Source organism: Amblyomma mixtum, chromosome 4 (assembly GCF_055824585.1).
Source record: "Amblyomma mixtum isolate Tamu chromosome 4, ASM5582458v1, whole genome shotgun sequence".
NCBI lineage: Eukaryota > Metazoa > Arthropoda > Arachnida > Ixodida > Ixodidae > Amblyomma > Amblyomma mixtum.
In genome coordinates, this window is record NC_143015.1 from 46,349,928 (window position 1) to 46,364,259 (window position 14,332).

General features: G+C 52.2%; 1 protein-coding gene across 5 annotated transcripts in view; it reads right to left on the reverse strand.

Moving 5' to 3' along the window:
- nonC (serine/threonine-protein kinase Smg1) overlaps positions 1-14,332 on the reverse strand; it is a 135,571-nt gene that overhangs the window by 46,143 nt on the left and 75,096 nt on the right. For all 5 annotated transcript variants that reach the window (XM_089586421.1, XM_089586420.1, XM_089586418.1 and 2 more), the window contains 4 exons: positions 13,747-13,956; positions 7,452-7,877; positions 6,665-6,871; positions 5,096-5,365 (listed from right to left, as the gene is read on the reverse strand). In XM_089586421.1, the coding sequence (XP_089442547.1) occupies positions 5,096-5,365; positions 6,665-6,871; positions 7,452-7,877; positions 13,747-13,956 (1,113 nt within the window). The remainder of the gene's footprint in view (positions 1-5,095; positions 5,366-6,664; positions 6,872-7,451; positions 7,878-13,746; positions 13,957-14,332) is intronic.

Below are 14,332 nucleotides of genomic sequence, written 5' to 3' on the forward strand. Positions count from 1 at the left end.
TTTCTTGAGCATATTATATACTCGCATATTGCATCCCACCTTAATTCCAACTCCTTCTTCTTCAAAAATCAGCATGGCTTTCGTCGCGGCTATTCATGTGAATCACAGTTATTTGAGTTTACCATGGACCTTCACTTAAACCTTGATTCTTTGTTCCAAACCGATGTCATCTATCTTGATTTTTCCAAAGCATTCGACCGTGTCCCACATCAGCGTCTTATGTTCAAACTTTCAGGTCTTCACCTTCACCCACTTGTTTTAAACTGGATTCACAATTTTCTCACAGCTCGCTCTCAGTTCACCGTAATAGGCGGACTTCCTTCAAATTCTACTTCCGTCTCCTCCGGAGTACCACAGGGGTCTGTGTTGGGTCCGCTTCTCTTCTTAATATTTATTAACGACCTCCCACACAACATCTCATCCACCATCCGTCTTTTCGCAGATGACTGCCTTATCTACCACCGTATAAATACTAAAGACGATAAAGCTGCCCTCCAAAACGATCTGAAGCTCATCGAAAATTGGTGCTCTTTGTGGATGATGGAACTGAACATTAGGAAGTGCAGTTTTATGCAAATTTCTCGGAAACGCTCTAATTTAACTTATGCTTACTCTTTATTTTCTGAGGACCTATTGCAAGTTGAATCTTATTGTTACCTTGGCATCACAATCAATAGCAAATTAACTTGGGTTGATCATATTACAAAAATCACGGCCGACGCTTCACGTACACTTGGTTTTATTAGAAGATCACTTCCCTCTTTCCCCGCTAACATACGTAAACTGGCATATGAAACTTTTGTCCGCAGTAGGCTGGAGTATGCATCCGCGATCTGGAGTCCTCATCAGTCCTACCTAATTAACATGCTTGAAGCCGTCCAGAACCTTGCAGCCCGCTTCATATCATCAACATACGACTTTCATTCCAGCGTAAGTTCCATTAAATCATCACTTGACCTCACTTCCTTAGCTCTCAGACGAAAAGTTGCGCGCCTTTGCTTGTTCCATAAGTTATACTTCAATTTCCCATGTCTCCGTGGTTCCCTCATATCTCCTCCCTTTCGTACATCGTGCCGCCTTTTTAATTCAAATAGTGTCCAACGACTTCATGGCTCCACCAATGCTTTCAACAAGTCCTTTTTTCCGACCGCAATTGAAGAATGGAACCTTCTGCCCGATTCACTAACAAATGTGCACGATGCGACAAGGTTTAAGGCGATGTTGTTAGATCACCTGGGTTGACATGTCTTTTTTTTTTCTATTTGTGTTTATATGTAATTCTTTTTCCTGTATTGAGTTTTGCTGCCCAAACCTTTCACCGACGTGTGTGGTGCTTGAGGCCTAAAGGCATTTTTTACCTGCACCGTTCTAACTATCGCGTTCTTTGCTTCTCTTTATGTTCCTACATTGCATTGTTATATTTTTGTGACCTTTGTTTTTCCACATCAACCTTGTATACGCTCCCCCCTTATGTAATACCCCGACAGGGGCCTTTAAGGGACAATAAATGATGATGATGATGATGTGGCTGTGTATGAGGGAGAGGGAAACTCACGCCACTAAATAGAAAGCACCTTTCAGATGACATTGAGAACTACTAGTGCCCTCCTCTTTGCGAACTGTGACTGAAAAGCTGGTTAAGAGATCGAAACCTTTGCTGCATTGATGCCAGCTTCCAAGCAGTGGCCGGAGCCTCAAAAGGGCACTTAGGACAGGTAAATCCAATTATTGTTGTCAGTAAAATTGGCTGACAATCGCGCGTCTCAGTAAACACATGTAAACACATGTGACCGCAGATGGAACACAAAGTGCAAAATGGAGCTGGATTTCGCTGCTTCGGCAGTGCACACAGATATGCTAACTGAGCCTCACCTTGGGCGAATCCCCACTGGAAACATTTGCAAATGACATTACAGCCTCATTCAGGTGACAACCACGCAGGAAAGGATGCTAGCCCAAGACTAATGCCATTCGTCGAAAATGGCACTCAATTCACTGCCTGACTGAGGGCTACGGCAGTTGCTTGGAATTCAGTTGGTTCTGGAGCCATTAAGCTGTCTTATTCGCCGTCTACCCTCTTCTCCTCTAGGTTCCTTAAATTTCAAAGAATTGCTAAGACTGGTCATCAACTGCGTGCGTAGCTGCTCATGTGGCACACAATACTACGCACTACAGTCGACGACCGAAAATTTGGACGCCTGATTTTTCGGACATGCTTGATTATTCGGACTTTTTCGCGGCACCGCGACATGGCCCATAGAGCCAATGTGTAAGAGCGCTTGAAATTTCGGACGCACCACAACTGACCACTCGATTTTTCGGACCTTCGCACTCGCCGCCAGTACCCAAGCCGCCATATAATGTGTACAGTGGAACCTCATTAATTCAGACTGCAGGAGATATCGAAAACTTGATCAAACAAAACGAAACTCAAGCTTAAAGGGAGCCTCTTGCGACGCTGAAATTCTGCGCGAGTCGGCACATTGCGCTCGCGTGTTTTCGAATTCGTACTGTCCTTGAATGTCTTCCGCCGCACGAACTTGAACCGTAGTCTGAGTTCACGGAACTCATCTGTGCCGAGTCTTTAGTCCCGAACACGGAACGCGAATACGATCGCGAAGGCTACGCGCACGCCGTGGCCTCCGCGATCGAAGCGCGCTTCAGGCGCGCCGCCCGATCTTATCGCGGCCGCGATCTGCTCCGGCTCTGCGCCGTTCGCGGAGGCCACGCGCGCGCACCGGAGCTTCCAAGTGCCGTCTATGGATGGCGCCGTGATCATTATCAACATTTTTCTTGGTCGCGATTTTCCGCTGTTCACATCGCATCAGTATCGCCAGCAGCCTTTCGTGGCGTGTCAGCATGCGTGTTAGCGCGTTCGCAGTGATAGTGGCTTTCGCGTGCTGCTGCCGAGCTTCACAGTTTTAGCGCGATGGGCAAGCACCTTAAGCTACACGGCTGGGAGTTAGCTCTCAGACGCGGTCGGTAAGCGTGCGGCGGGCGGGAAATTCGACGTGGCCGAGAAGTGCGTCCGATGATGGTGCAACCAAAAGAGAAACACAAGCTGCAAAAAGCGCGCTTTCCGAGTCAAGCCGTGCGAGTTCCCTGAACTGGAAGAACAGCTGCTCCTCTATGCGATGGAATTTCGGAACAACGGCTACGCGTTGACAGCGGACATGCTGCGCGGCTTCTTTTGGCATGAGCGTGCACCAGAGCGCAGCACCAGCTCATGAGTCTAAATACTTCGCGAGTGACGATTGAACGTAGAATAAATGTCGCTCATTCCCTGGTTGGTGTGTTTTTACTTAAAAAATTTTTTTTTTCGCATATCGCGTGTATGGGCCGCACCCCGAAAATTGGCCCTCGAATCTGGGAAAAAAAAAGTTCGGCCCTTATACGCGTTTATACGGTATTTCGCGCGGCGAAATATAGTCATGAGGAGCTTTAGAATGTGTGCAATATAATTGGCCGCTTTTTCCGGCATAGTGGTAATAAGTTCGTGATTTTTTCGGTGAAATTTGATTTTCCGGACTGCCCAATTTTTCGGTCGTTTTCGCGGTCCCTAGAGAGTCCGAAAAATCGGTCGTCGACTGTATTTGCTCTAACAGCGAACATTTCGACACAAAACGTCACGCATCACTGCTTAGGTCAAACAGTTGCAAACGGAAGAAGGATAATTCCTCACACGCTAATTAAAACAGTGCGGAAAAATGCCATGGGCAACAACAGCTGGCATAACTGTAGCCCAATATCATAATTTCAATAAGGAATTCACAGACTGGGGGGAAGAGGGGAGAGGCTATCGCCGCACGCTGTAGGCGGTAGTGCATTAATCAAGCCATCAATGCATGTTTAGCGCTGTCGAAATGACCAAGCACGAAATTTCTGAAAGTGAGTGGCACTGGCGTCTCAGTCTCAGCTCATGTCAAGCTCAGTCTCCTTCCCCATTACTTCTCAACAGGGCTTGAACCACCTTGAACTGCAAGTCCGCATGCACCATTCTGCCAAGGTCGCGGGGAGAGGAGGATCAGAGCCACGAGCTGGGACACACTAGTGCGAGCTCGAGCTTTCAAGCGTGCTCCAGAGCAATCTTTTCGTTATCTTTTTTGCCCTGGGCCACCCCTGCATGACCTGCCTTCACGCGACCGTTTTCCTCCTGATGCTTTCTTCGTTATCGCCATCTTTAATCTTCCGCTGTGCTCCGCATCCGCTCTTTCACCCTCCAATGTGCTTGTTCACTTGACTATGCCAAGGCTATTGGAGGTGCTCAACGCACGAATGGGCACCTAAGAGCTCCGCTCTACAATTGGTTCCCTGGGTATTTCTCGCTATGCTGATGTTTGTACAGTGGGAAATGACACATTTATGACTCAGAAAATTCGATTTAAAAATCCTCCCTCCAGTCTATGCAAGCCCCTGACATCATTAGGGAAAAGGACAGGTTGTCATCATTTTGAAGTGAATGGCGATGCTATATAGCCTCTGGGATAGCCGCCCAAATTTCAGTGTCAACGCATGCACTTTAGTCGCAATATCAGTCGGTGGCGGTGACGTGTATTCTGCTTTTCCGGCCTTTTCCAGCTTACAAAAGCTCCGTTTTTTTGGCGAGAGCGGCCTCTGTGAGGTTAGAACGTGGTATCATATCGATACAGACCAACTTCTATTTCTCCTCAGTGTCCCCCTTTAACATACCATGGTGCAACACGCTGCTTACAAGTCTGTATCTGTACGTCAAATATGGCACAAATAATTCGAGGGTGCTTTGCTTAGCTCCACAAGCAGGACGACAATGCTCAGCTGTGTTCATCAAACTGGGAATGGTTGGTTGGTTTGGTTTGATTTATGCGGGTTTAATGTCCCAGAGCAACTCAGGCCATGAGGGACACCGTAGGGAAGGGCTCCGGAAATTTCGACCACCTGGGGTTCGTTAACGTGCACTGACATCACACAGCACACGGGCCTCTAGAATTTCGCCTCCATCGAAATTCAACCGCTGCGGCTGGGATCAAACCCGCGTCTTTCGGGCCAGCAGCCGAGCACCATAAACACTGAGCCACCACGGTGGCCAAACTGGGAATGGGTCTTGCAAGAAGCCCACCCGAGAGTCCCTGAGTGCGGCCAGTGCGGGGGACACCCGCTCCATGAGCAGCTGGGGCCCCTCGTCGTGGTGGCGCCGCTGCAGCCGCAGGTGCAGGCGCCGCAGTGCGGCCCAGCTGGCCTGTGGCCGCCAGGGGTCCACGGGGTTGCGCAGGGTGTTGAGGGTCTCTGCCACCAGGGGGGCCAGGGTCTCCCGGAACCACACCTCGTGCGGGGTCTCGGGCTCACGGCAGGTCACCACCGACTGCAGCTGCTCCAGGAGACGCAGCGTCTGTTCATGGGTGGGGAGAACGGTATAGGACACACCGTGAGGCACATGCTATTCTGGATGCACAGAACTGCGGACTTGGCGGTAATCAAAAACCGGCAGAAACGCTTCCACAAGATAACTGCTGTACTGTAAGGACACTGTGGCGGCGGAGGGTCTAGTTAAGGGCGATGTCACGAGAGGGCGCTAGTGTATCACTAAGTCATCATCATCATTATGAGGCGGAGCGGCGGTGGCGGGAAGAAGGGAGAAGTGCAATAAAGGTTGTTGGCATGGAGCCCGTGTGTTTGGGAATTGTGCGAGAGTGTCACCGCCGAAGCGTGACACTTCTACAACGGACCTAATTGTGGGCAGTGCCACAGGAGGGTGCTAGCGTACCGTGTACCATCGCGAGCAAAAGTAAGAGACCCTCCAACTCCTGAGTTTCGGCCTGTGCCACTCTGGGTAGAGGCACCACATGACAAAGCACTTCTGGTGTCAGAAAGGGCCCACTGCACTGGTCTCAACACCAGAAGTGCTTTGTCAGGTGGTGGCCCCACGCAGAGTGGCAGCGATCGGAACTTGGAGTTGGAGGGTCTCTTACTTTTCCTCGCAATGGTACTTGCAAGAATAAGCACAGGAGGCATAGGAATAGGCACAGAACAGCATAGGAAAACAGTGATAGGACAGAATGAGAATAGAGGAACAGAGTTTGTCAGCGTGAGGTGTGAGAAGTTGTGTGTTGTGTCACCAGTGAAGTGTGACACTTCTACGCACACTCAACACTGACAATGGACTGCAGCCAGAGGACAGAGAAAGGCACACAGAGCCGTGAGCCCATCATCGCGGTGTCACGATGCTCACCGTTACACTTTCTAGCCGAGGCTGTGCTGTGAAGGCATTCTAACGCATCTGAAGAGTTCGTGATGCTGTAGCACCTGTTTCGCTGACACTGCCTGCTCAGTGATGCCGAAGTCAACGAGTGGCCCATCTCATCTGGGCCTCACTGTCTCATTTCATGCATCCACAAGGTTGTGCAGTACGTAGTTTGCTTTATAAACTGTATAACATTCACCGCCAACTGCAAAATATGAGTATGCAGTAGTGACCTGTGACATGATCACGACTGGGTGGTTACTGTCATTTTGCAACTAACTGAGTCTCGGTGAGCTGGTTTGTCTCAGAATGACTTCCAGCAGTGCTTGTTGTCAGAAATGAGAGTGATCAGGTACTTAAGTGGAATAAGACGTTGCCCTAAAAAGCCACAATCTTTTCCGGATTGACGGCAACTCAGCTCGGGGTAGAGCCGATCATAGCACTCACGGGGCAGAGGAAGAGGGCGTGCTTGTCGCGGATGAGGGTGTCCTTCTGGGTGGCGCTCAGCCCCGGGTTGCCCCGCACCCGGCCCACCTCTTCCTCGAGGGTGCGGATGCGGCGGTGGGCCTCCCCGCTGTGCACGTTGAGCGCCCCCACCCACAGCTCATCCCAGAGCAGGGTGATGCGCCGCAGCTCGCCCACCAGCAGGCGCACCTGCCAGGGGGGAATAAGCATGGCACCAAACATGTCAGGCACTTCAGGCATGGTAATGCCACACCATTCAGCATAGCACTAACAATATATACTAGTGTAATGAACCCACTTGCATAATGAACCTACCCCCAAACTTTTGTTCATGAGAACTTACTTCTTTTTTTTTTTTTTTAACTGCAAGTGTTCGCTTTTCGTAGCGCATTTGTGACTTTTCCTGCCACCCACAGCGCAGACACTGGAAGTGCTAAGATGCTGGGGGCACCAATAACAGCAGGGCGGGTTTGTTTGTTTTTCGACCACAGTGAGGTGGGGTGGGGGCTTGCGAACTTGGCAGAGCGCCAAGACGGCCAAGACATTGCGAGTCCTTGACAGAAGTGCTGGCGGCAAATGTAAAACCTGACAAATGCAAAACCTAAGAGGATAGTACAACGTACAAGTCAAGGGTACAATGTACAATACAAGTGTAATACAAGGGTAGTACAATGTACTTACAATGTAAAACCTTGACAAATGGAAAATCCATTGATCTAACTCAACAAACTCACAGCTGCCACTTCAGCAAACATGGCACATTCATTACCTGGGTGATAGTCTGTGCGTCATCAGCTGCCAGGGTGTCCACAAGGGCGATGTAGCTCTCCCGCATCAGTGTGGACGTCGTCCCTTCCTCCTCCGACCCATCACCCACTGGCGCTGCTGTGGCTCCGCCCAGCAGTGCGCCAGTGCCGCCTATGCCACCAGGCGGCTCTGGCAACGCCCCGACCACAGCCGGAAACACGATCAGGTGCGGGTAGTCCCGAGCGAGGCGTGACAGGAGCTTCTGGATGCTCCGGCGGACATACGCCTCCGGATGGTTGAGGCGCGAGAACAGCTGCGGGATGATGCCTCGCCACGGCGCCGTCGGCGTGTCTGTCAGTCCTTCCTCGAGCTCGGCACGCAACTCCGACGCGTGCTTCACAACGAGACGCAAGAGCCGGAGAGTGGCCGTCACGTTGGTGTCTTCATCCTGGTCCAGAATGGACGAGAAAGCGCATCGCCTTAGCATACAGACAAGAGGCAGACCCCAGGAACAGCGTGCACTGAGACTGCAAAAGAAATGCTCTATGCTGCAAAGCACAGATTGCCATACTTGGGACAGAACGAAACAAAACACCAGCAGACAGAGCAGGGGATGCAACGACTGCAGAAACCCTGCCACCAGCGTGGGCGCAATCCAGTTTCACTTTTGTATGAACTTGAATATTGCGGAAGCGTTTTTTTTTTTCACGACGTTTTTGCAAGCAAGTAAAACCTTTTAGCCAACTGCTTGGCACATGATACCTTTACACACTAAGTTATTTATTTATTTAATTATAGATACTGCAATCTAGTACAAGATCATAGCAGGCTGGGTATACATCAAATATAAAAGCACACAAACACTAAAATTCGTAACATTCACAGGCATTTTTCAGACATCCCTAAAGAATTCTGGATAACAATCTCGTTATTTAAGTTATTCCAGTCTGTAATTGTCCTTGGACAGTTATTTCGTGCATTCAAAGGGGTTGAAAACGTGCTGTGAAAATGTGCGTTTGTCTCGTGTTATAACCTGAGAAATAAATAACAGACTTGGGAAGTACAGTGCAGTCCACTTATAAAGATATCGAAAAATCCGGAAAAAACGATCGTTATAACCGATCATCGCTATATCTGGACTGCCATAAAAATGGCTGCCAAACTTACCTCTGTAGCTCCTGACTCAAGTTTTACACTTGCGCTGAAGAACAGTAATTGCAGAACGTACGATTTGTGAAACAACGCGTTTATTCGTCACGTTTAACAAGTGCCTCAAGCGTTAGGTGCGCTAAAGTAATTTGATATGGGCACTTGCTTGCGTGGCAGTTTCACTACTGCAGTGTGCATAGCATCCAGCTGCTGCGCGTACACTGGCGGCAACCCTTTCGCGTGCATAAAGTCGATCAGTGATTCTATCTTGCACAGCGCACTTTGCGTAGTCATCGGTGTCGAAGGTGGGCCAGTGTCAATTTCGTCGTCGCTGCTGCCGCCGCACTCTACCGTGACAACACATTCTCGGTGACCTCCTCGCAGAACGTAAGCAGCACTACAGTCGAACCCGGATATATCGAACCCGCATATTTCGAATTATTGGCTATATCGAACACACAGATTACCCCCTTGAAAATACTATGTAAAAGTATAGGACAGTTGCGTTGTATATCGAATTCCATTTTCGCCGGACATTGGATATATCGAACGCCGCGCCGCGCCGCGCCCCTGGAAGGTGCGCTTTCCCCAAAGACATTCCTGTCCGGTCCTCAGCCGCCTCAGCGGAGAACATTTCCGCAGTCAGCAGGCGCAGGGCCCTTTTTTTTTTTTTTGTTCCCCGTTTTTGCGCCCCACCGGCGCGAGCTTTCCCGCTCCTCCTCTCCTCCTGTACCGCCGGCGTGTGCTCCGTCAAGGTCATTGGAGATCAGCGAAGAGAGAGCGCCGCATGGAGACGCGCGGCGACCACGCTTCTTGGGGAAAGAGAGAGAGAGAAAACGGTCGCTCGTGGGCACATCGTGGGTCTGGGGAAAAGAGAGAGCTCAGAAAAAAAAAAAAAAAACGAAGCCCAGAGCGCCGATCTTTCTCCCTGCTCTTTCTTTTCCCTCTGTCGTTCCTTCGCAGCCGGGTTGACTGCCGCTCGCATAGGCTTCGCTCTTATCGCTCCATCTGCGCCTCGCGTGTTTTTTTTGTGTGTGTGCCTGTGTTTCAACGCGCGACGTGAAGCAGGCCCCAGTAGCCAACTGTTCTGGCAAGGCAGGCCTTGAAGTGGCCGGAGATGAATGTCAGGAAGATTTAGATGACGATGAGTGCTTGGACGACGCGTTTCGCGACTTGTCCAATTTTCTCGGCGCCGTTCCGTCCGAAGTGACTGTTGAGGACTTTAACGCTGACAGCGAAGTTCAAGCGGTAGCTGGCGTTCAAGACGCCGACTCCAGCGACGACGAGGGCAACTGTGTTGTCGAAGAAACGCGTCCGTGCGCAGCCACTGAACTGGCGTCAGCGTTAGCCTGATTCGGCGCTGTTGCGGCGAAATGGAAGGCACTGTGCTCTCGCACCTGGACAGTCTCGAGAAGATCGAGGCCAGTGTTTTGAACTTCGTTTCCCAGGGGAAAAAGCAGCCCAAAATTAGTGATTTTTTTTTTCCGCGAAATAAAGCGCTTTCACATTGCGCGCCCATACTATGTGATTCGCGGCTGTTCCAAACGGTAAGCCACAATTTGTTATGATCGGGAGTGCAGTTTTAGCCTATATCTGTATATCGAATTTTCGCTATATCGAACTATTTTCCGATCCCCTTCGAATTCGATATATCCGGGTTCGACTGTATCTGCACTTAGGAACTCCTCCATGGACGTACCATTCATTTCGTCGACATTTGCGGCGTGCTCCCAGAGCTCAGTAATGTCCGCAGCTTCCACCGTATCAGTTTCCACGTCGGGGGGGGGGGGGGGGGGGGGGTTTCGTCTTGGCGCACAAAGCCCGCCTTCTTGAAGCAGTTTGATCTTCAAGTCCGTGGCCTGCTCTGACGTGCCAGAAACACGATAGGTTGCTAAAATTAGCCATTCCAGCACGCGTCGCCGATACAATGCTTTGAAATAGGCGATCACGCCGGCATCCAACGGCTGCAGGCACCGCGCTTGTTCTGCTCTCGTACAGGCGGGCGAGGGGCGCCCCGCTTCTCTTTTTTTTCCCCTCTCTCTCTCTCTCTCATCGGCTGCAGGCACTGCGCTTGTTCTCTCTTACAGGCGCGCGAAGGAGCGAAGGGCACCCCCCCCCTGCTTCTCTCTTTTTTTTCCCCTCTCTCTCTCTCTCATCGGCTGCAGGCACTGCGCTTGTTCTCCTCTCTTACAGGCGCGCGAAGGGGCGAAGGGCACCCCCGCTTCTCTTTTTTTTTTCCCCTCTCTCTCTCTCATCGGCTGCAGGCACTGCGCTTGTTCTCTCTTACAGGCGCGCGAAGGGGCGAAGGGCACCCCCCCGCTTCTCTTTTTTTTTTCCCCTCTCTCTCTCTCTCATCGGCTGCAGGCACTGCGCTTGTTCTCTCTTACAGGCGCGCGAAGGGGCGAAGGGCACCCCCCCCCGCTTCTCTTTTTTTTTTCCCCTCTCTCTCTCTCTCATCGGCTGCAGGCACTGCGCTTGTTCTCTCTTACAGGCGCGCGAAGGGGCGAAGGGCACCCCCGCTTCTCTTTTTTTTTTCCCCTCTCTCTCTCTCTCATCGGCTGCAGGCACTGCGCTTGTTCTCTCTTACAGGCGCGCGAAGGGGCGAAGGGCACCCCCCCGCTTCTCTTTTTTTTTCCCCTCTCTCTCTCTCTCATCGGCTGCAGGCACTGCGCTTGTTCTCTCTTACAGGCGCGCGAAGGGGCGAAGGGCACCCCCGCTTCTCTTTTTTTTTCCCCTCTCTCTCTCTCTCATCGGCTGCAGGCACTGCGCTTGTTCTCTCTTACAGGCGCGCGAAGGGGCGAAGGGCACCCCCCGCTTCTCTTTTTTTTTTCCCCTCTCTCTCTCTCTCATCGGCTGCAGGCACTGCGCTTGTTCTCTCTTACAGGCGCGCGAAGGGGCGAAGGGCACCCCCCCGCTTCTCTTTTTTTTTCCCCTCTCTCTCTCTCTCATCGGCTGCAGGCACTGCGCTTGTTCTCTCTTACAGGCGCGCGAAGGGCACCCCCGCTTCTCTTTTTTTTTCCCCTCTCTCTCTCTCTCATCGGCTGCAGGCACTGCGCTTGTTCTCTCTTACAGGCGCGCGAAGGGGCGAAGGGCACCCCCCCCGCTTCTCTTTTTTTTTTCCCCTCTCTCTCTCTCTCATCGGCTGCAGGCACTGCGCTTGTTCTCTCTTACAGGCGCGCGAAGGGGCGAAGGGCACCCCCGCTTCTCTTTTTTTTTCCCCTCTCTCTCTCTCTCATCGGCTGCAGGCACTGCGCTTGTTCTCTCTTACAGGCGCGCGAAGGGGCGAAGGGCACCCCCGCTTCTCTTTTTTTTTCCCCTCTCTCTCTCTCTCATCGGCTGCAGGCACTGCGCTTGTTCTCTCTTACAGGCGCGCGAAGGGGCGAAGGGCACCCCCCCCGCTTCTCTTTTTTTTTTCCCCTCTCTCTCTCTCTCATCGGCTGCAGGCACTGCGCTTGTTCTCTCTTACAGGCGCGCGAAGGGGCGAAGGGCACCCCCGCTTCTCTTTTTTTTTCCCCTCTCTCTCTCTCTCATCGGCTGCAGGCACTGCGCTTGTTCTCTCTTACAGGCGCGCGAAGGGGCGAAGGGCACCCCCCCCGCTTCTCTTTTTTTTTTTCCCCTCTCTCTCTCTCTCATCGGCTGCAGGCACTGCGCTTGTTCTCTCTTACAGGCGCGCGAAGGGGCGAAGGGCACCCCCGCTTCTCTTTTTTTTTCCCCTCTCTCTCTCTCTCATCGGCTGCAGGCACTGCGCTTGTTCTCTCTTACAGGCGCGCGAAGGGGCGAAGGGCACCCCCGCTTCTCTTTTTTTTTCCCCTCTCTCTCTCTCTCATCGGCTGCAGGCACTGCGCTTGTTCTCTCTTACAGGCGCGCGAAGGGGCGAAGGGCACCCCCGCTTCTCTTTTTTTTTCCCCTCTCTCTCTCTCTCATCGGCTGCAGGCACTGCGCTTGTTCTCTCTTACAGGCGCGCGAAGGGGCGAAGGGCACCCCCCCCGCTTCTCTTTTTTTTTTCCCCTCTCTCTCTCTCTCATCGGCTGCAGGCACTGCGCTTGTTCTCTCTTACAGGCGCGCGAAGGGGCGAAGGGCACCCCCGCTTCTCTTTTTTTTTCCCCTCTCTCTCTCTCTCATCGGCTGCAGGCACTGCGCTTGTTCTCTCTTACAGGCGCGCGAAGGGGCGAAGGGCACCCCCCCCGCTTCTCTTTTTTTTTTCCCCTCTCTCTCTCTCTCATCGGCTGCAGGCACTGCGCTTGTTCTCTCTTACAGGCGCGCGAAGGGGCGAAGGGCACCCCCCCCCCGCTTCTCTTTTTTTTTTCCCCTCTCTCTCTCTCTCATCGGCTGCAGGCACTGCGCTTGTTCTCTCTTACAGGCGCGCGAAGGGGCGAAGGGCGCCCCCGCTTCTCTTTTTTTTTTCCCCTCTCTCTCTCTCATCGGCTGCAGGCACTGCGCTTGTTCTCCTCTCTTACAGGCGCGCGAAGAAGCGAAGGGTGCCCCCGCTTCGTTTTTTTTTTTCCCCTCTCTCTTTCCCATCGTCTTCCGTAGCCTAGGCGATGCGGCCGACGCGCGGACGCGCGGAGCAACTCGCGCCATCTTGCGGCGCTTACGCCAACTCGCGATGCTCGCTTGTGGCCGCCGCGATCTCCTCCGGCGGCGGCGTGGGCCACGATCACGGAGGCCACGGCTCGCTCTCCGTGGCTTTCGCAATCGGCGCGCACGGAAAAAATGGCGGCAGGCACGGCGAACTCGCGTATCCGAAGTTTTCGCCCGATCTCGGCATCGTTCAAGGGAACTTTGCACCGCGAGTGTCATGCTCAGCATGGAAAACGATGTCCAGAAGAAAAAATTCTGATCGTTGTATCCGATATTCGGTCACGGACATATCGTTATATATGGTTTTTTTTTCCATAGCCTCAATGCATAAGTTGATACTCTTAAGTCAACTTATCGTTATAACCGATATATCGTTATATGTGGTATCGTTATAAGTGGACTGCACTGTATTAACTTACAAACTTTAATCGGCAGACACAAGTGCGCACAGTCACTGGGGGTAATCCACTTTGTTTCAGGAGCTGGCTGACAGATGTCCCAAGAAACTCGACATAACACTCGACATAACACTCTCCCCGCTACAGAGAAGGTGGTGTCGGGTGGCACTGCCTTCCCCACGCACTCACCTGCTGCTGCTGCAGCTGCAGGTACTTGAAGTAGGCCGAGGCAGCCGACCGGTAGTAGTGGTAGGCACGCCCAAGCACCACAGAGCGTGACTCCAGCAGGGAGTCCAGCGTGCGGGGGTCCAATCGCGGGCAGGCCGCCTCCAGCTCCTGCCGGAGGTCCGCCCAGACCACGTTGGCTGCCTCCGCCCGGCAGTCCGTCTCCGGGAAGGCCTGTGTGTCGTTGAGCGTCAACGATTACTAACACGCCGGGGCTGCTTCCAGCGAAAAGCTACCACAAAAGTAACAGCGCACTTTTTTCAACGAGGGGGGGGGAAAAATCTTTAGGAAAGTCTTGGGAAGAATACGCATGATCAAGAATGATTCAGATAAACATGCTCAGCCATTCGGGACTTGTGTTATGGGTTTCCACTCCATTCTGCAGTGACAGCTGCCAGTGGCTCACTTGTGATGTGAGCCACGTTGACAACCCCATCGCTGATGTGACCAGTCATGTGATGTGACATTACATGGCAGGTGATGTCATGCGAATTGCATTCGCGACTAAATGGGGAGACTCCACTAACACCTGTGCGGAGCACACTTGGAG